Below are 20,949 nucleotides of genomic sequence, written 5' to 3' on the forward strand. Positions count from 1 at the left end.
TCAAAATTGGCCTTTCTCCAATTTACAACTTCAACTTTTAGATCTGGTCTATCCTTTTCCATCACTATTTTAAATCTAATAGAATTATGGTCGCTGACCCCAAAGTGCTCCCCCACTGACACCTCAGTCACCTGCCCTGCCTTATTTCCCAAGAGTAAGTCTAGTTTTGCACCTTCGAGTAGGTACATCCACATATTGAATCAGAAAATTGTCTTGTACACACTTAAATTCCTCTCCATCTAAACCTTTAACACCATGGCAGTCCCAGTTGATGCTTGGAAAGTTAAAATCCCCTACCATAACTACCCTATTATTCTTACAGGTAGCTGAGATCTCCTTACAAGTTTGTTTCTCAATTTCCCTCTGATTACTGGGGGGGGGGGGGGGATCTATAATACAATCCCAATAAGGTGATCATCCTTTTCTTATTTCTCAGTTGTAAGGGATCACCCATTTAGCACTGAGACAAGGAGATGTTTCTTCACTGAAAGAAGTGTGAAACTTTGGAATTCTCACTGGCTGTGGCTACCAAGCTGATAAATATCTTTAAGACTGAAACTGATATATCTAGACTTCCTCAGTACACAAAGATCTTTGGGAATGCAGCAGGTAGTTGGGGTGGAAGATCAGCATGATCTTAGTTAATTACAAGAGGTTTAGGTGGGTTGTGTGGCCTCCTCCTATTCTGACCATTTCCTTGTGACAACTGGGAGGCTAATGGAACCCTTCAATATTTCTGTATAAATGGGACAGAATGAGTAACAGATGCAAAGTAAATGCAATATTATAATCTTTGTAGAGACCAAAACTTCCTAGAAGATTTCCAGTGTCAGATTCAAAATCAAAATATTCAACATTGCTCAGTAGGCAACAAATATACCAAACCAAAATGGAAAACAAACCACTGTTCCATTAACACAATCAAACTGCTTATGAAGCATTTTAACTGCTTGCTACAGGGAATACGTAACCTTGAAGATTAACTCCCTCCACCTTCCCAAGAGGCTCTCTTTTCCCTACCATGAGAGATAGTGTGTTTTCCAGTGTCCATTGAAAGTTATTCCATCTAACCTTCTGAGCATTCCCAAACCAAATAATAGCAGTCAGGCCTACTACACTGGCTCCTTGTTCCTTAACAGGTCCTGTCTACTTGAACAAAACCAGTTCTCATCAGTACTTCCCTCTGTGGCTAGTACAGAAAACAGATTTTCTGTTTTTTTTAACATTAGTTGTGACAGAGCACTGTACAACTTTTGCACCAAGGTGTGAAAACTGTCACTTAGCTTTCTAAATGCTTCAATTAGAGTACAATTACAATAACACTGATTAGTATGACTTTACCCTTCTTGATTATCTATTGTACTTAAAGTTAGATTTTAAACATAATCTTATAAAGTTCTACTTTATAACTACACTGTCCCTCTTTGCAGTTGCATAAGCTGCCAAAATTTAGAAACAAAAACAGAAGTCGCTGGAAAAGCTCAGCAGATCTGGTAGCGTCTGTAAGAGAAGTCAAAGTCTCTCAGAAGTATCAAAATTTAGTACCATATCATGGGACAGAGGAGCAGAAGCAGCCATTTGACCCACTGAGGCTGGTCTGTCATTCAATGAGATTGTGCTGACAATATCAAAAAGTTATGAACTAAATTGCATGCTTTGTCATGACCTTCCCAAATATAATGTATTGCTCTCTACCTCACCATTGTAGGTCGGGAACTTGCTTAATTACATGCTAAAAATTAAATGCATGACAGATATTTAAGGAAACTAAATAGTAGCAGAAGTCATCTCAGGTGATATGGCAACTGCTAATTATTTCCAATCAGTTGCTCTGACACTGAAAATTAACTTGTGTTGTCTCATCTCTCCTTCAGACTTTACAACCAGATTACAAAAATAAAAGATGATAAATATAAATAAATAAATAGTACTACAGTGACTTCAAGAACAGGTCAGAGACCAGAAATCCTGCAATGAACAATTCACCTCCTGACTCCCTAAAGCCTGTCCATAATCTACAAGCTACATGTTGGGAGCGTGATGGAACACTCTCCACTTACCTGGATGACTAAGCTCCAACAACACACTCAAAGCCTGACACCAACCCACTTGACTGGTACCATGTCGACAAACATCCAATTCTCTTCACGGATGGTCAGTAGCAACAGAACTGTGTACTATTTACACAATTCACTACAGCAATTCACCAAAGATCCTTAGACAGTGCCTTCCAAACCCATAACCAATTCCATCTTGAAGGATGAGGGCAGTAGATACATGGGGACACCACCACCTGCACCCAACTCACCATCTTGACTTGGAATAATATCACCATTCCTTCAGTGCCATTAGGACAAACTCCTGGAATTCTGTCCCAAAGGGTATTTTTGGTTTACCTACAGAACATGGATTGCAGAGTTCAGGAAGCTCACCAACATCTTAAGAGCAACTCGGAATGGGCAATAACATTGGCCCAACCAGTCACACCCACATCTCATAAAGGAATCAAGAAAAAAATATTCATGTCAAAATTTTGAAACTTTTTCCTGTTTGGTCCTTCTTCACTCTCCCTCCCTGAATCGAACATTGTTATTTTTATGCCAAAATTAAGTTTGTTTCCTTCTCAGTTCCTCTATAAATTCTCAATCCTGAGTGGTCCAAAAAGGTTGCTAACGCCTTTTAGGACAATTAGAGATATGTAATAAATGCTGGCCAAGCCAATGACTCCCAAGCAAGCATATTTTCAAAACCTTTAAAAATTTTATGTAATTTAATTTCGCATCTATATTCACCCATGTTACTTCATTGCTATATAACATCTTAAATATAAACTTAATCCTCTAAATTCAATTCATTAAGGTTGATGCATAAATCTCAAATTTCAGTAAATGTTTATTTCAGGGAAGGGGAACATACTTGCTTTAGATAGAATGTGATTAATAGAATGTAATACTCCACCTAAAGCATGCTCTCTCATTTCTGCTTTCCTTCTGAAACAGCGACACAGCCATTCAAATCATTTGTTTTTGGTGACTGAACGAAAGGCTAGTTAAAACCCTTCTATCCAGAACAATCCTGCAAACAACTCACTGATATCACGTGAAAGCAGAGTATCTCTAAACAATCTGTTCTCACAGGAACAACACGATTCCAGATGGTGTGAGAGAGATTGTGGTCTACTTCTGACACACAAACACATGACAGTGCATTGCAAACAGAACTCTTCCATGCGAAATCCTTCAAGACACCATATCTCTAAAACACAATTCAGTAATCTGCAGAACACAATTTTTAAAAGTGTCTGTGGAGAATTTAAAAATAACTTTTCCATGTAAGATGTTTTAGGAAGGAATTTAAACCAAATGTGCAAATGTATAAAATATTATCCCGATATTGGGTCCCCAAGTGCAATCCTCAACCTGATCTCAGTCAAATTGTTTATTTTGAGGGGAGGTACAGGGGCAGAACTATATCTGTTCTTGATACCCCTGGATTAGGTGGTAGATTTGACATCAGTGGTTATCACTGCTGCCCCACAGTGCCAGGGACCCAGGTTCGATTCCAGCATCAGAGCTGAAATATGTGTTGCTGGAAAAGAGTAGCACGTCAGGCAGCATCCAAGGAGCAGGAGAATCAACGCTTTGGGCATAAACCCTTCTTCAGGAATGATTCCAGCATCAGGCAACTATCGATTCAGAGTTTGCACCTTCTCTCCATGTCTGCGTGGATTTTTTCCACGTTCTCCAGTTTCCTCCCATAGTCCAAAGATATGCAGGTTGGGTGGATCAGCCATGGTAAATTGTCCATAGTTTCTAGGGAGGTACAGGCTAGGTGGGTTAGCCACAGGAAATGCAGGGGTTACACAGATAGGAGGTTGGGTCAAGTGGAATGCTCTTTGAAGAGTTTGTGTGGACTCGACAGGCTGAATGGACTGCTTCCACACTGCAGGAATTCTATGAGAACATGACTGGAGTAACAGGCCAGGGAGAGAAATTACACTGTCTTCCTCTGCAGTTGCATAAGCTGCCAAAATTTAGAAACAAAAACAGAAGTCGCTGGAAAAGCTCAGCAGGTCTGGCAGCATCTGCGAAGAGAAATCAAAGTCAACATTTCAGGTCCAGTGACCTCCTCTCAGAACTATCAAAGTTTAGTACCAACTCACGAGATTATAATCCAGCACAATTTTCTGAAGGAGCGAATCAAGGGTCACCAAATAAGCTCCAAATCTGATCATTTAATCATGGGTGACTTTACATTTTGAAATTTACCAGCTGTTGAAGTCTCTGTCACAAGACACCAAAGAGGAAATCAGGAAATTTGACAGCTGGAGACAGAACAAAAATAAAAGACATCAGTGGAAAAAGCAAGAACAGGACAGTTTTGAATTACTCGACATTTAGTACAAACTCTCTCATCTGCTGAATGTGGTTGAGCTATGAAATTATAAAACAGTGACAAAACAAATGGAGCAAAGAGAAGTCAATCTGGAAGCCTGTTCTGCAAAATCTGTTTAGAAAGTTTGCCCACCCAGTTATAAAAGTCAAATCATTGTGAAATAATGAAGTATGACTCACACTTTGCAACAGCAGACATTACACTTACATAAGACGCCATCTGTGGATTAGTGGCATACTTCAAATTAGGACATAAATTAGAGCATTGATGGATCAACCAATCAAAACCTGCTCAAGGCGATGACCTGAGACTCCAAGGAGATCCCATTAGGGACCATTTGCGAAAAAAAGTTTTCATGCTTAGTGAAAGGAAATAAGAGAAATAAGGATATGCTCATACCTGAAGACAGCCACAATAAAAAGACAATAAGAATTCCAAATCATACAAATGGACTCTAGAGTGTTACAGGTAAACTCAAGGTACATAACGAGAAAACAAAATTCAATGAAGAAAACAGAAAGAACTAGAACAGTATGTAGTAAGTATGTAGTAACTGAACATGTTTGTCAACCTTAGCTCAGTCAGAAAGATGGCTGTGGTTGTTGGAGGGCAGTCATCACTGCAGGAGTTCCTCGGCGTAATTTCCTTGGCCCAACCATCTTCGAGGGCTGGTGGGAAGGGAATAGTGAAAGGTATGGAAGGGACAAACAGACAATGGGATTGTTGATAGTCAGCCAGGATCAGAGAAGCTAAATAAATGATAAATGATAATGAAAGCTGACAGTAGGAAAGTATGCACAGGTTATACTGAAAGCCATCCATGTGATGCAGTGATAAGATTAAGAATGGGTGAGAGTGAGTTGGCTGTGTCAACTGATCCCTGCCCCATGATAGGGCCTAGACGTGGGGATGGCTAAGAAACATGGAAGGACGGAATATGGCTTTAAAAAAAGTTATTGAACTCAAATGTTGAGTCTGAGAGGCTGCAGGGTCCTTAAGCCGAACTTTGCTGGAGCAGGCCTGCGGCCGAAATCGAGGCCAGAATACACGGTGGTGTGATGAAGTAGCCTTTTGAAAATAGTTGTTAAAAACAAACTAATATTAAACTATTGTCTGGTCTTTCAAGCCCTATAAAGAATAGGCAGTTATAAACTTCCAATCACTTGGCACCACCAGTTCGCTAAGGACTGTTGTGGAATTGCAGCTAACACCTCTGCAATTTCGATCCTCACTTCCTTCAACAACCGAGGTTCCATTCAATTCAGACTAGTCAACTAGCTACTGTACTTGCTGATTGCTCATCAATATCTAATAAACTGGTACTTCCTACTCATTTACCATAGCTGTGGCAAACTCTTGGTAAACACTAATGCAAAGTCCTCCAATCAGAGGCTTTTTATTTTTGATTTTTCATCAGCTACATCACTCTCTGACAATCCATTTAGTACGAATATACATGTGGTGGATCTTTGGATTCGGTTGTGCAGGATCACATCAAGATTCAAGCATAGAAGACCACAATGGAAGAACTCTGGGCAACTTGAACTTCAGTTCAACAAATACACCATTCCTCTCACTGAAAAGTCAAGCAGATTAAAAACCAACACAAGCTAGGAACATATTACTTGCTCTTCAATGGTTTCCTAATCTCATCATTGTGGCATGGAAATTTCAAGTAATCGCTCAAGGGTGCTCACTGACAAACAAGTTTGCTACAGCGCAAACCTCTTCATAAGGCAAGGGATAAATTTGTACAACTTGTGTTTATATGTTGAACACATTGTGAACTTTTCACAGTACAACTACAGGATATGGTGGAACTAGCTGAATGTCCACACGCTCAACACAGAAAAAGTTCAGTGTCCTCAACAAGTGTATTGATAAGACAAATGAAAGCGAGGCTCATCTCAAGGGATGTGCTGCATTTCTTGGAAACAATTAATTTGTTTTCAAACCTTTTCCTGCTTCACTATGTTCCCAGCTTCTCAACTCCAATGCTAGACATCTGTTCATCTCGTCAATGTTCTGACTTCCAATGCTGAACATTTAACCAAGTGATTGAGTGCACTCAGTCTCAGACAGCCTGGTACTGAAGGGTATATGTTCCCTTTGTTCTAATTTAAGAAAAACAACAACAATTCTATAAATTCCAAGGAATACCTTTTATTCTTTCTTGAAATAGAAACTCACCCTGCTGTTAAGGATGGTTCAGGATCTGGACCCAGTGACAGTGAAGGAAAGGCAATATAGTTCCAAGTAAAATTGGTGTATAGTGTTATGGACCAGGCCAGACCCTTTCAAAATATTTTAAAGTAGCCTAGACCCTAACTTTTTTTTAAAAAGGCAGATGTGAAGAGGGTGTTGCCAGTCTGGTGCAACTGGTCAAACCACTCCGCTTTCAGCAAAACAATTTACTTAAAACATTACAGTTGAAACATGAACAAAAGGATACGGAATTTAAAATAACTTAACAAATGGAAAACTTAACCAACCTGGTACAATAAGTATTACTGATTAACTGTTCCAATACAGTAACATTCCATAAACACACCCCTTGGCAAAAAGGTAAATTCAAACCCAGATTCTTCCAGGCAGGAGGGAACAACATCCAGAGAGATTTCAGAGAGTCAGTTAGGAATCCTTTGTTGAAGTTTCCAACCCTCCTGGTGCTCAAAACATCTTGTGACTGCCAATAGCAAAAAAAATGAAAACCTGAACTGGGAGAACTGGCCGCTCCCCTTCCATCATTAAGTCATTTTTAAAAACTCCACCCCCCAGACTCTTCGGCACCTCAAAAGACAACCCAGGACAAAATAACCTTTTAAAGTGACAACATTGTCACAGAGGTTTCCTGGGGACTTGTAAGTGATGGTATTAGTATGTATCTACTGCTTTTATCCAAGATGTAAAAGTCTCAGCTTTGGAGGTTGCCGTTAAAGGAACTTTGGCGATATTCTGTAATGCAACTTTCTGAGACTGTCCTTTGAGGGTGGAGGAGTGAATACTGAAAATAGTGGATAGGGTATAAAACAAGCATGGTGTTCTGTCCAGAAAAGTCTCAGGTTCACAACATTTTTTGGAACTGCAGTCATCCAGACAATTGTGGAGTTTTCCATCACACTCCAAACCTGTGCCCTGCACATGATGGATAAGCTTTGGGGAGCTAGGAGGAAAGCTGTTCTGCGCAGGATTCCCAGCCTCTGATCTGCCTTTGTAGCAGTATTTAGTCTGGCTGGCTCAATATACTTTCTTAAAATGATTATATCCACTTTATTACAAGATTCAGTGGAGAATAAAAGCTAAATCAACTGGTGATAATGTGTAATATAGACAAACAAAATGCAAAAAAAAATCCCAGTCAACTTGTGTAACTAGAAGTGAGTTAGTTCCAGCTCTAATTTCAAGTTGATCTTACACTTATGATTCACCAACATTAGCCGATGCCAATGCAATTATTGAAACAACGTAATGTCAATTGTTGATTTATGTGAAAGAAATCGTTGCCTTAGCTTTCTTAGCTCTGCATTAATGAGCAGAGAACACAGAGATTGAGTAGTCATGTGACAAACTGGAGTTGCTGGACTCTGGCCCCCCAATACAAATTTCCAAACATCTGAATCAATTTCAAAACACAACTGCCCCAGTGTTCCACTGTTGACCATTTCTCAGAACAACTCTAACCAATAATCAATTGTCTGTCTGACCCGAATTGCATCCTCAATGAGCTGGAACTTAGGAACTTTTTGCCCAGAGGATCAAGAAAATTAAGAGACACGTTTTTAAACTGTACACTACATTCCCAACAGATCTTAATGCTAAGCTTGACAAAAGCAACACAACTCTGCAACTATGGATATTATGCAAACAATGCCAACATTGTTTGTGAAAGTCTGTCATTAGGCATGTCTTGCAACCAAATACACAGCAAAAAGCTACCAGAAAGAAAACCGATACAAACCATTTGCTTGCCTCTTCTTTTTTTAAAAAAAAATTAACCATCTCACTGGAATGGCAGCCTTCTGATTTGCAAGATGATAGCACTGCTCATGGTCACAATGCTGGAACTCTCTTCCTAATGGCATTGTGGATGCACCGACAACAAATGGTCTACAGCAATTCAAGAAGGCAGCTCATCACCTTCTCAACTCAGGATGGACAATAAACACTGGCCCAGCCAGTAACATCTACATCCCCTGTATGAGTAAAGAAAAACTACAGCACAAACTTAAAGATCACTTGATGTAGCTCAGCAGCAGCACTCTGGCATGGCAATCGCTGCTAGGTTTGATGGCAGTAGATTGAGGAAGGGCACAATTCTCTGCACTACTGGCCCACAACTCAAGGGCATAGGTTCAAGGTGAGAGGGGAAAGATTTAAAAGGGACTTAACAGGCAACCTTTTCACAGAGGGTGGTATGGATATGGAATGAGCTGGCTTGGGAAGTGGTGGAGGTGGGTACAATTTCAACATTTAAAAGGCATCTGGATGGACACAAGGATACAAAGGGTTAAGAGAATATGGACCAAATGCTGGCAAATGGGACTAGATTAATTTAGGATATCAGTTCAGCGTGGAAGAGCTGAACTGAAGAGTGTCTCTGTGTTGTACATCTCTGTGACTCTTATTTGGTCCCTTTGTTCAACTAATCTTGCATTTTGTAACTCCTTGCTGCCTCCAATGACTTTCCAAACAGTCAGACTCCAGAGATACAGCAGTCAGCAACTATCTCCTAGTTGTTAATATCAATATCTGTCAAATTCATCTCTCAGTTGCTGGTGTCTTACAGTCATGGAGACGTACAGCATGGAAACAGACCCTTTGGTCCAACTCATCCATGCCGACCAGATATCCCAACCCAATCTAGTTCCACCTGCCAGCACTTGGCCCATATCCCTCCAAACCATTCCTATTCATATACCCAACCAGATGTTGCAATTGTACTAGCCCCCACCACTTCCTCTGGCAGCTCATTCCATACATGTACCACCCTCTCCATGCAAAAGTTTCCCATTAGGTTTCTTTTATATCTTTCCCCTCTCACTGTGAACCTATGCTCTCTAGTTCTGGACTTCCCCATCTCAGGGAAAGACCTTGTCTATTTACCCTATCCACCCCCCTCATGATTTTATAAACCTCTATCAAGGTCACCCCTCAACCATGTCCTTGTGACTCAGTGGCCAATTCACAGTCCAGAAGGTCTTTGGGTTCACAGCCTTCATCTATCGGAGGAAGATGGTCAAACCAGCACACACCTAAATGTGATGGATCATCTCAAATGCATTGCTGCATTTCTTAGAAATAATTAATCTCTTTTCAAACTTGCCTTGCTTCACTAAAGTTTCCAGCTTCTCACAATGCCAATGCAAGACATCTGTTCATCTCAATGTTTTTAATTACAATGCTGAACATTTAACCAAGTAAGTGCACTCATTCTCAGAAAGAATGATACGAAAGGCCCACTACATCCTAATTTATAAAAGAATAATGAACAATAATTGTTTATCTTTCTCAGAAAAATTAAAATAAACATTTTGGTTGTCTATCCCTAAATTCCTTTCAAACCGTTGCAATCCATCTGGTATAGGCACACTCACCCTGCTGTTAAGAAGAGTGGTTCAGGATCTGGACCCAGTGAAAGTGAAGAAAAGGCATGTAATTCCAAGCAAGGGTGGTGCATGGCTTGCCAAACACTTGCAAGTGATGATGTTACTATGCACCTACAGCTTTTGTGGTAAAAGCTCTGTTGAACCATTATACTCTGGGACAGAGTTGATGACTTTCAGTTCGCCAGTACAGCCAGCATATTGGAGCTGACTGGAGCTTTTACTAGTCAGCTCAGAGCGGCTATACCACCCTGCTGGTTGCTGTTTGAAGAGACAGTGATTGGTTGTGTGCTTTAAAGCTGCTGAATGCTTAAAGTCACGCTCCTCAATTATTCAGTAGGTTTATTAAATATTGCTTAGTAGCTACTGATGTTATGTCAAAGATACATGACGAATCAGGCCCAACTCAAGCAAACAGCAATCAATATGTAGAAACATAGAAAATATGAGGAGGAGTAGGCCATTTAGCCCTTTGAGCCAGCTCTGTTAATCAATATGTCCACGGCTGATCATCCGATTGTATTCTGCCCATACCCCTTGATCCCTTTAGCACTAAGAACTATAAACAACTTCTTGAAAATATTCAATATTTTAGCCTCAAATCATGTTCAGTGGAAGAGATTTCCACAGGCTCACCACACTCTAGATGAAGACATTTCTCCACATCTCAGTCCGAAATGGCTTACCACACATCCTTAAACTGTGACCCCTTATTCTGGGCTCTCTGGTCATCCTGTGTTTATCTTGTCTGGACCTTTGGGCTCCGTTGTTGATCACATTTCTCTTACAGCTGCTGAAAAGATTATGTCAGTTGTAGATCTGCCAGTTCTGAAATGAGCTTGGAATTCAGGGAAGCTATATTCAGCCAGAAACTGCAATCTGAAAAGGGCAAGTGCAGAAAAATACTTTTCCCTCAAAGCTCAGAAGGGGGAAGCCCTGCAAAGAGCATCCCACCCAGACTCAGCCCCCAGGAGGAAATCAGAGCACCCTGGAGGAAACCCGCACAGACTGCGCAAACTCCACACAGTTGCTCGAGGCTGGAATCAAACCCTGGTCCCTGGTGCTGAGAGGCAGTAGTGCTAGCCACAGAGCCACCGTGCTGCCCACCAAGTTGTAGGAGACCCAAATTCCCTTGCTTTGAGAGTTCAGGCAGTAAAGCCTTAGCAGCTGGAACTTTTCACAGGAGAAATGAATCAATAGTTTGTTCACCTCCTCCACCATAGGTTCAACATCCAGTTCTACCATTGAAAAGCAGCTTTCAACAGTGTCTTGGGTTTCTGTGGTTACAGTATTAAGCTTAAATGTACAACAACATTATGTTCACTCAACTTCCCAACAGTTTACTACATTTGGTGATGCTCTCCCTGCATTCGGTTCCAATGGAGCCATCTCCTTTGCTGACAGACTTGTCACTTTTTTTGAATATGCCCCTTTCAGTTCCCAACATTGAACAGCATTGAGATTCTGGCCTCGTTGTAACCAGTAGTCATCAGTGCACCACCAAAACTGTCTTCTGGCCTTCACTTCAAGCAGCTGTTACTGCTTTGAGAATCTTCTCACTCTTTGTAATTCAGAGTACTGACTGGCACACAATCACACATACCCCCCTCATAAAAAGTAGCCTTGATTCCCATCAGAGCTGTGGCAAGAATGTTGGCAGGATGTTTGACAACAGGCTTAATCACAGTGGAACTGAGGCAGTCCTCATCATGCTGCTACAAAAGTGCAGATTACAGCAAATAGCAGCTCATTCATTCCCCTATTTGGCCCAGTTATACAAACTAACTCACTAGCGGAGATCCAGCTAATTCAAAAAGGTAGGGATAATGTACAAATTAACTCATCCTCTGTGCCAATAGGAAACAGAGGGTAGGCATAAATGGATTTTCAGGCTGGCATGTAATAAATGGAGAGCTACAGTGATTAGTGCTGGAGGCCTCAATTACTTACAATCCATTGTAATAACTTAGGCGAAAGGACCAAATGCTACATTTGCTGACGATGCAAAGATAGGTTGGAAAGTAAGTTGCAAAGATGACAGAAGGATGGTACAAAAGGATATAGTTGAGTGAAGAGAATGGGCAAAAAAATTGCCAGATGTAGTATAAAGCAGGTAAAAGTAAACTTGTGATGAGGAGAAATTTCTTCACCTCCAGGGTTGAGTGCCTGCAGAACTCTGCCACAGAAAATGATGGCGGCCAAAACACATGGAGTATTTTCAAGAAGAATTAGACATAATGTTTGGGGTTAAAGGGATCAAAGGGTATGGAGTGAAAGTAGGGACAGGGTACTGAGTCAGATGATCAGCCATGATTATACTGAATGGCAGGACAGGCTCAAAAGGCCTCCTCCTGCTCGCTCGGCTTGTACACTTTGGCAGGAAGAACAGAAAAGCAACATATTTTAATGGATCAAGATTGCAGAACTCAGAGACAGAGGGGTGTTCTGGTACATGATTAAAAAGAACTTAGCATTTAAGTACTGTAAGTGATTAGCAAGACAACTCAAATGTTGTTTATTGTGAGGGAACTTGAATACAAAGGTAGATTATTTCATTATAGTTGTATGGAGCATTGGTGAGGCCACTTTTACATACAGTACAATTTTGATTCCTTACTTAAGGACAGAAGTAAATGTATTAGCGTCATAGAGATTGACAGACAGCACAGAAACAGGTCCATGCAGAACATTATCCCAGTCTAAACTAGTCCCACCTGCTTGCTGGTGGTCCATATCCCTCCAAATTTTTCCTATTCACATTCTAATTCAAATGTCTTTTAAATGTTATAATTGCCCTCCAGAATCTTGAAATTCCCCATCCTAGGGAAAAGACAACCATTATTAACTCCATCAGTACCTCTCATTATTTTATAAACTTCTATCAGGTTGCCTCTCAACCTCCTACATTCCAGTGAAAACAGTTCCAGCCTTTCTTTATAACTCAAACCTTCCATACCCAGCAACATCCTGGTAAATCTCGTCCAAACCCTCTATGGCTTAATAATATCCTTTCTATAACTGGCAATCAGAACTGGACACAGTATTCCAGAAGAGACCTCAGCTATTAGATGCAGTTCTAATGAGGTTCACTTAACTGATGCCTGGAACGAGGTGACGGTGGAATTGTCTGATGAGGTAAAGTTTGGCAGGCTGATCTACAATCCATTGCAGTTTAGAACAATAAGCGGTGATCTTATTAAAATAAAATCCTGAAGAGACTTCACAAGGAGAAACCAAAGTATGCTTCATTTGTGGGATAGACTGGAACGAGGCAGAACATGTTCAAATTAAGATGGAGTCAAGGAGCTTTTTGTTTCTCTTGAATGGTCATGAGATTCGCGTAGTCCCTTCCCCAGAGAGCAACGGAGGAAAGGTTTGAGAATACATTTAAGGCAAAGTTAAATAGATTCTGGACTAACAAGTTTATAACAGTATACCAGAATACATTGTTGCAGCTAAAACCAGATCAGTCATGATTTTACCAAAGAGCAGCACATGTTCAATGGGCTGACAGGTCTACGCCTGCTTCTCATTCAGATGGGGTATTTTGTACCTACGGCCAAGTAATCCCCTAGCATTTATCAGGTCATGTTTCAGTATCTGTTATATATGGAATGGTTCTAAAAGGGCTAATGCTGAAGATGAGATTAAGCTTCACCCAAACTGATGTCATCACAAGGACAGAGCTGGGGAAATCAGAACAGTTATGGATCTTAAAGACAACAGACTAATCATTCCAGGTTTCTTCAATTTTTGTAACAATATCTATTGTATAAATGTAACTTGTACCTGATATTATACAATTAACTATGTCTTAAACAAGATAAGATCCTCTTTTCATTCAACCATGTCGTCTCGTGAACTTTATCACACTAGACAAAGCAGGCCCTATCAACTTATAAAACATAGCCATTCTGCCTTACTGTGCCAGTCTGAAGATATTTTAGTTGCAATCACACCAATAGTGGCAACTGGGCAGGGGTAAATGGAATTTAATTTAAAAAACAGACAAAGAGAATAAAGCAAGGGAGTTAACACTGAACAGGAGCCTAGCACTTAGAGATTATCCGATGGACCTTGGTGTGCATGTCCACAGATCCTTGAAGGCTGAAGGATAGGTAAATAAGATTTATGGCATACTGCCTTTACAGTGAAGGCTTTAAATACAGATGCAAAGAGGATACAGTTTTAAAAGGTAAAGCACAAAATGTTGAGGGTTTTGAGGGAGAAAGCTTTTCACCCAAAGGTTTATGGATATCTAGAACGCTCAGCCTAAAATGCTGGTAGAGGTGGGAAACTTCAAGACATTTAGATGAATAGCTAAAGTGCCACAGCACACAAGGCTACGGGCTAAGCGCCAAAAAATGGTATCAGAATAAATAGTTTGATAAGTGGTGCAAAGGACCAAAGGACCTCTTTCCGTGCTGTGAAAACTATGACCATTACGACAGTATCCAACTGAATTGCAGAAGATTCATAAGCAAGCTTTTGGAGTGCAGATATTTGAAATGTAAAACTCAATTTCATACACAATCATACCAAAACTGACATGAAAATGTGCAAATCAGAAATTTAAAACTTAATCTAATTATCTGAGATCTTTAATCACCAACACAAACATACTGGAGTTCAAATGGTGTAAAAACGTTTGACTGAAATAGAGTTCATATTCAATTCTGTTAATTGGATCAGTTGTTTCCTTCCACAATACTAAGTTTAGCTCACACTGAAGATTTGCAGAAGTGTCATAAAGGCCTCGGCTGTTAAGGGCATGATTTGTTCCTTCAATCATACCACAATCTGATGCACAGCACAATATGTCAATGTCACTAAACTGCACAATTACTGTAATTAGTTGTCTTTTCATTAGCCCACCAGTTCATATCTCAGTCAAACATTAAGACTGAGATTTCAACATACTAATGTCAATCATCATATTCAGAGTCCTGTGAATTCATTAACTGTAACTTGAGGCTTAGAACTTTCCTATGTGCAACACAATGGCTTCTCCACCTCAATTTCCTTCCTACACCTGCATCTTTACGTCTGGCATGCTTTCTATTGCTCACCAACATCAAAAAGCATGGCTATTTTTCAGATGAGTGCTGATAATATCCAATGCTACCTCACTACTATCTTGCTCAATTCCTCCAATGTTGCTAAACTATTGGACTACTGATCGGAATTGAATACAGTTTCCTCCCAATTAAACACTGCAAAAACTAAAGTAGTTGGTTTTGGTCCCTGCTTCAAACTCAACCTCCTGAGCTACCAATTCCATTCTTCTCCCTAGCAATAGTTCATTCACAACCTTGGTGTAGTCGGCTGAAAAATGTGTTGCTGGAAAAGCGCAGCAGGTCAGGCAGCAGCCAAGGAGCAGGAGAATCGATGTTTCTGGCATAAGCCCTTCTTCAGGAATGAGGAAAGTATGTCCAGCAGGCTAAGAAAAAAGGTAGGGAGGAGGGACTTGGGGGAGGGGCATTGGAAATGCGATAGGTGGAAGGAGGTCAAGGTGAGGGTGATAGGCCGGAGTGGGGGCGGACAGGTCAGGAAGAAGATTGCAGGTTAGGAAGGCGGTGCTGAGTTCGAGGGATTTGACTGAGACAAGGTTCGGGGAGGGGAAATGAGGAAACTGAAGAAATCTGAGTTCATCCCTTGTGGTTCCCTCCCCTCCCCTATCAATGTAATATATTTCCCTCCCCTATCAACGTAATATATTTTCCTCCCCTATCAACGTAACTCCAACCACAAGGGATGAACTCACTCCTCCCTACCTTTTATCTTAGCCTGCTGGACACACTTTCCTCATTCCTGAAGGGCTTATGCCCGAATCGTCGATTCTCCTGCTGCTTGGATGCTGCCTGACCTGCTGCGCTTTTCCAGCAACACATTTTTCAGCTCTGATCTCCAGCATCTGCAGTCCTCACTTTCTCCTGTCTTAGTTGGCACCAAGATAAGCTTCCAAACCTATCTTCATGGTGGCATGAATTGGTATTAGGTTAAAGAAGTGAAAATAAACAGATTTCATCCCTGTTTCAACTTCTCTACTGTGAAAACTCATTCATTCCTTTGTTACTCCATTCTTACTAATTCAATGCAGTCCTGGCTGGTCTCCCACATTACCCTCTCCATTGACTTTGCTGCTTGCATCTTCACTCAGACTTGATCCCAGTTATGTTTCACCCCTGTGCTCAGATCTATACTGTCAACCAACATCTTGCCCTGAAAATTCTTGATCACCTCCTGAAACCTCTCCAATGCCTCATTCCTATCCCCAGGCAAATTACTGTAACCTTGTCTAGCACTTACCTAATTCGGGCTGAATATCCCTGATTTTTAAAAATTGGTTCACGGAATGTGGACATCATTGTCTAGGCCAGCAGTTATTGCCCAGGCCAGCAGTTATTGCCTATCCCTAGTTGCTCTTGAGAAAGTGGTGGCTGCCTTCTTGAAATGTTGCAGTCCACCTGCTGTGGAATGACTCACAATGCAATTCGAAAGGGAATTCCAGGAGTTTGACTCAGTAACAGTGAAGGAACAGCAACATATTGCCAAGTCAGAATGGTGAGTGCCTTAGAGATCCCTGGCGCTGTGAGGCAGCAGTGCTAACCAGTGAGTCACCGTGCCTTGCAGACAGAGGACAGACTTTGGGGAGTCAGGTGGTGAGTTACTCACCTCAGTATTCCTCGTCTCGAACCTGCTCTTGTAGCCACTGTGTTTACGTGGTGAGTCCAGTTGAGTTTTGGTCAATGACAACCATCAGGATGTTGATAGTGGGGGATTCAGCGATGTGGAGACCATTGAATTGCAAGGGACAGTGGTTATATTAGTGATGGTCATAGCCTGGCATTTGTGTCACAGAAATGTTACTTGCCACTGTCAGCACAAGCCTGGATCTTGTCCAGATGTTGCATTTGGACATAGGCAGCTGAAGATGTCAAGGACCTAAGCTCTGATCTTTCCTCCCTCTATCTCTGATCTTGATGTCACAGAAGGCACTTCTTAAAATCTACATCTTTGACCAAGCCTTTTGCTATCTGACCTAATGTATCCTTATTTGGCTTGTTTCATACTAATGAGAACAGAGTAACATGGGTGACCATTGCAATTTCCCTAAGGGCCCCAAGCTAATACTCTGAGGATATGGTTCAAATTTTGACATGGCATCAAGAGGAATTTATATTCAATTAATAAAACTGGCTTTGAAATCTAATCTCAGTAATGCTGACAACAAAACTATCAGCAATTGCTATAATAATCCATCTGGTTCAATGTCCTTTAGAGAAGGATCATGTCATCCATACCTGTTCTGGCATACGTGAGGTCTGCTACAGTGTAATTGCTGTTAACCACCTTCTGAAGTGTGCAGGCAAGCAATTCAGTTCAAGTTCAACTCAAGATGGGCAGCATATGCTGGCTTTGCCATCAACACCCACATCCCAAGAAAGAATAAATGAACTGCTCCGGTGGGCCTTGGGGCATTTAGTTATGTTGTGACAGGCCACTACTCCTTCAGTGAGTAGAAATTATAAACAATATTAAATAAATTATCTGGCAAAGTCTAATGACTATTTAAATGACATGGAATCAAAGAAATGTGACCGTAACAGTACCAACCCGTATCCATTCCAAATAATTAAATCAAAACATAGCTCTCCCCATAGTTCCCTAACTGAGGTCCACAAATCATTAACAAAATTGTTCACCTCCATGACTGGGACTGACAAGTGGAGAATAACCTCAAACTTCTAAAATGTTAGATGAATTCAATGAAAACCATATTTTTTTTAAATTCAAGACATCAAAATTATGCTCAAGAATATCACACCACGGGCAAAATACAGGATTGACGTTTGCTGACATCAGCAGGTCAAAGTCCAGGGCTAAAGTTCAAAGTTTGTAAAGTTTATGTTTTACCTGCTTAAACAAATAACATTCAGATAAGTGGGCAACCCAAAAAGTCTATGCTCTTATTTAACCCTAAATATACAGAGAAGCAGCATATTATTTTTCTACATGCTTTTGACCATAAGAATGTGTTGGGCATTTATTAAATTACCATTCAATGAAGTTATGGCTAATCCAGTCAGCTGTTCTTAATAGCAATACACCTATTTTCATAGTTAAAAATCACACAACACCAGGTTATAGTCCAACAGGTTGTTGTGCGATTTTTAACTTAGTACACCCCAGTCCAACATCGGCATCTCCAAATCATGACTCCTATTTTCATAGATTTCTTCAGTTTTCACAAATTTATTAATTTGAATGTATGCAACAAGTGACCATCCAACATTGAGATATCCAAAGATTCACAATCATTTGAGTGAAGAAATGTCTTATCTCAATAATAAATAGCTGACCCCCTTATAAGAACACTTGGGCCAGCATCTTCCATGATTTAAAACACCCACAGATTTCAAAACAGTTTTCAGGTCCCAACTCCATTCAAAGTGCCTGCTGTTTACTGTGAAATCTTACAACAGAATCTACATTCACTGTCTAATCAAGGACAGCAGACAAACATATAACAGAAGGCCAAAGAGAACATTGTCCCAGCTTGTACCCTGTGGAGCCATTACAAATTACAATTACCTTCTCTTTCATTCTTTTAAAAACCTCAAAGTCAAGCTACTCAAATCAAAGAACAATCTCCTAATCCGAGATGTTGCATCTATTTGGGGCAAAATATCGTTCCCAGGCAAAGAAACTAAATTTGTATGCAGTACTCCACGTGTGGTGTCACCAATAATTGTAGGAAAGTTTCTTGGACGTTCTGACAAAAAAAAAGTATGAGTACTCTTAAAACAAGAGGGGAGGGGGTGGCATTGCTGCTGTTCTCTTATCAGCGAACAAAATTGAGAGAATGAAGGCTTCAAAACATGCAAATTAGTTAACAGGTGGTTGAAAGTAATTTCCCTTTTTGGTTTGTGTCACCACCCCACCCTATTGAAAAAGGGAGAAGCTGAGTCAGTTTCCTTCAAGTCGGTAAGATTTGTGCACATCTTTATGGTAGTGAAAGAATACTGAAAATTAGAGGCTGCAAACATGTGAAGTGTCCAGAACACAGAAGCTGCCATGCGTTCAAAGTGCATTTTATGAAGGTATCCGTGCCCTTGCCTGTGAGAGTGTACTCAGGGAGGGAGGGAGTCCCCAAACGCACACAGGAGGAGCCTTCAGTCCTCCACATCTCGTCTCTGATTCAATTCCACTCGGCAGGGAGAGCAACTGGGGCGCACTCTCCCCTTCAATGTTCAAAGTTTACAAATGCCAGAAGAAAAAAAAAGTTTTAAAATTGCAATTGAATTTTTAAAAAAAAAAATCCTTAAGGGAGTGAAGGGACACGTTTCAGATTCAACGAAGCAAAGATGCGAGACACGCGAAAAAAAAAGTAATTTCGAGAGGAAACCGGAAATCTAAAGACACGTCCTCTTGTGAAGCCGCACACACAAAAAAGCTTAAAATAAAAAAAATCAATATTCCAGACACAGAGCGCGGTTAGCTTAACGCCACAGAATTGGAATGACCCTTCCAGGATAGAGCAGACTGCTTTAAATGTCGTTTGCATCTTTGTATCAATTTCTGTGGCAAAAGTTGTTGCAGACTGCTCGGGAGTCGCGTGTTGTGGATATAAAGTAGCGCGGGGTTGCAGGGTGCCAGCGCCTCCCCATTCTCAGAGCTTGGAACAAGATTACTCACATCCATAGCGGGGTCTGTGCAAAGTCAGGTTCTCCTCGTACATCCTCGCCTCACTGCGCTCACTCCACGCTCCGGATTGTCCTAATGTATACACACACCACGTCCCACAGTGACTCTCTGCCGCTCTCTCTCCTTCCCCCTCACCCTCCCCTGCTCTCACTGCACTAGGTTTCCTTCACCGTCCCGTTATACCGTGGGGAGCAGCGCCTCTCCCCGGCCACTGTGTCTCTCGCAGCGGCCCCTGTTGGCTTACACAGCCCGTTACACTCTTCAGCAGCTTTCAAGCCCACACACTCTGGCGCTGAACTGCACGTTTTTTTTGGTGACTGGGGGTGTCAGGCCCACGGGAAACTGTTTGAGAATGTCCCCCGTCAAGCAACTTGAGAATTCACTCCCATAGGATTTCCACTCTCAGTATGAGATAACCTTCTTTAACACAGTCAGGTTGGAAGTGGGAATGTTTACGGATAATTGCACGGTGTTTTGTTACGTTGGTAGTTCGACTAGCAGTCACTAATTGACCAGTAAGTTAACTGGACTCATAAACACGGCAGCAACAATATTCAGCTGAAAGCTGGTCGTTCTGCAGTGAACAACTTTGACTCCTTTAAAAAACCTTCCACCAACTTCAAGCCGCAAGTTCAGGGTGTGATGGAATACTCTCTTGGCCATGCTTGCCTGAATGAGCACAGCTTCAAGAATACTATCTCGGGAGAAAGACTGCTGAATAACACTCCTGCCACCAACAACTCATTAATGTACCACTTAAGGAAGCCATTGTCATTTCCACTATGTTGTTATATCATGGATATTTAGACATACTGCCACTATCTGAAGCTGTAATCATTGAACTTATAAAACTGAGTAGTTGTGTTTATGTTGTTGGTGAGGGTGCATCAAGCAAAAGACAAGTGGAGTGTTAATGGTAGCAAAGGAGTAATGTTTAGCTCTCTGTGCCAGTCAGCTACCATTTTACATTTGGAATGGGCAAGTAGCTGACTAGTTCCAAACAAATTAGATCCAGGTCTCCAACAAAGAAACCTGCATGGGATCGGGATACATTCTGACTGATTTCCTGTTGAAAGTTACAATCGACTGTTTTTATTGTCACCATTTCAATGTTCCCATTTCCCAATGTCCTTCTCATCGTACAGTGTCTGACAAGATTGAGAAGATGGACCTTTGATGGACTTCTTCATTCAGACGGAAATATCTTGTCATTTTTCCTTCAGTGTTACGCATAGCTAAAACT

The 20,949-nt window shown here is 41.1% G+C and overlaps 1 protein-coding gene across 1 annotated transcript in view; it reads right to left on the reverse strand.

The window, feature by feature from the left end:
- Positions 1–20,628, reverse strand: part of iqgap2 (IQ motif containing GTPase activating protein 2) — a 351,441-nt gene extending 330,813 nt beyond the window's left edge. Inside the window, exon 1 of the mRNA XM_043702704.1 lies at positions 19,698–20,628. Within this exon, the coding sequence (XP_043558639.1) occupies positions 19,698–19,740 (43 nt within the window). The 5' untranslated portion in view covers positions 19,741–20,628. The remainder of the gene's footprint in view (positions 1–19,697) is intronic.
- Positions 20,629–20,949: the final 321 nt, after the last annotated feature.

The sequence above is a fragment of the Chiloscyllium plagiosum genome, chromosome 2 (genome assembly GCF_004010195.1).
Source record: "Chiloscyllium plagiosum isolate BGI_BamShark_2017 chromosome 2, ASM401019v2, whole genome shotgun sequence".
Classification (NCBI taxonomy): domain Eukaryota; kingdom Metazoa; phylum Chordata; class Chondrichthyes; order Orectolobiformes; family Hemiscylliidae; genus Chiloscyllium; species Chiloscyllium plagiosum.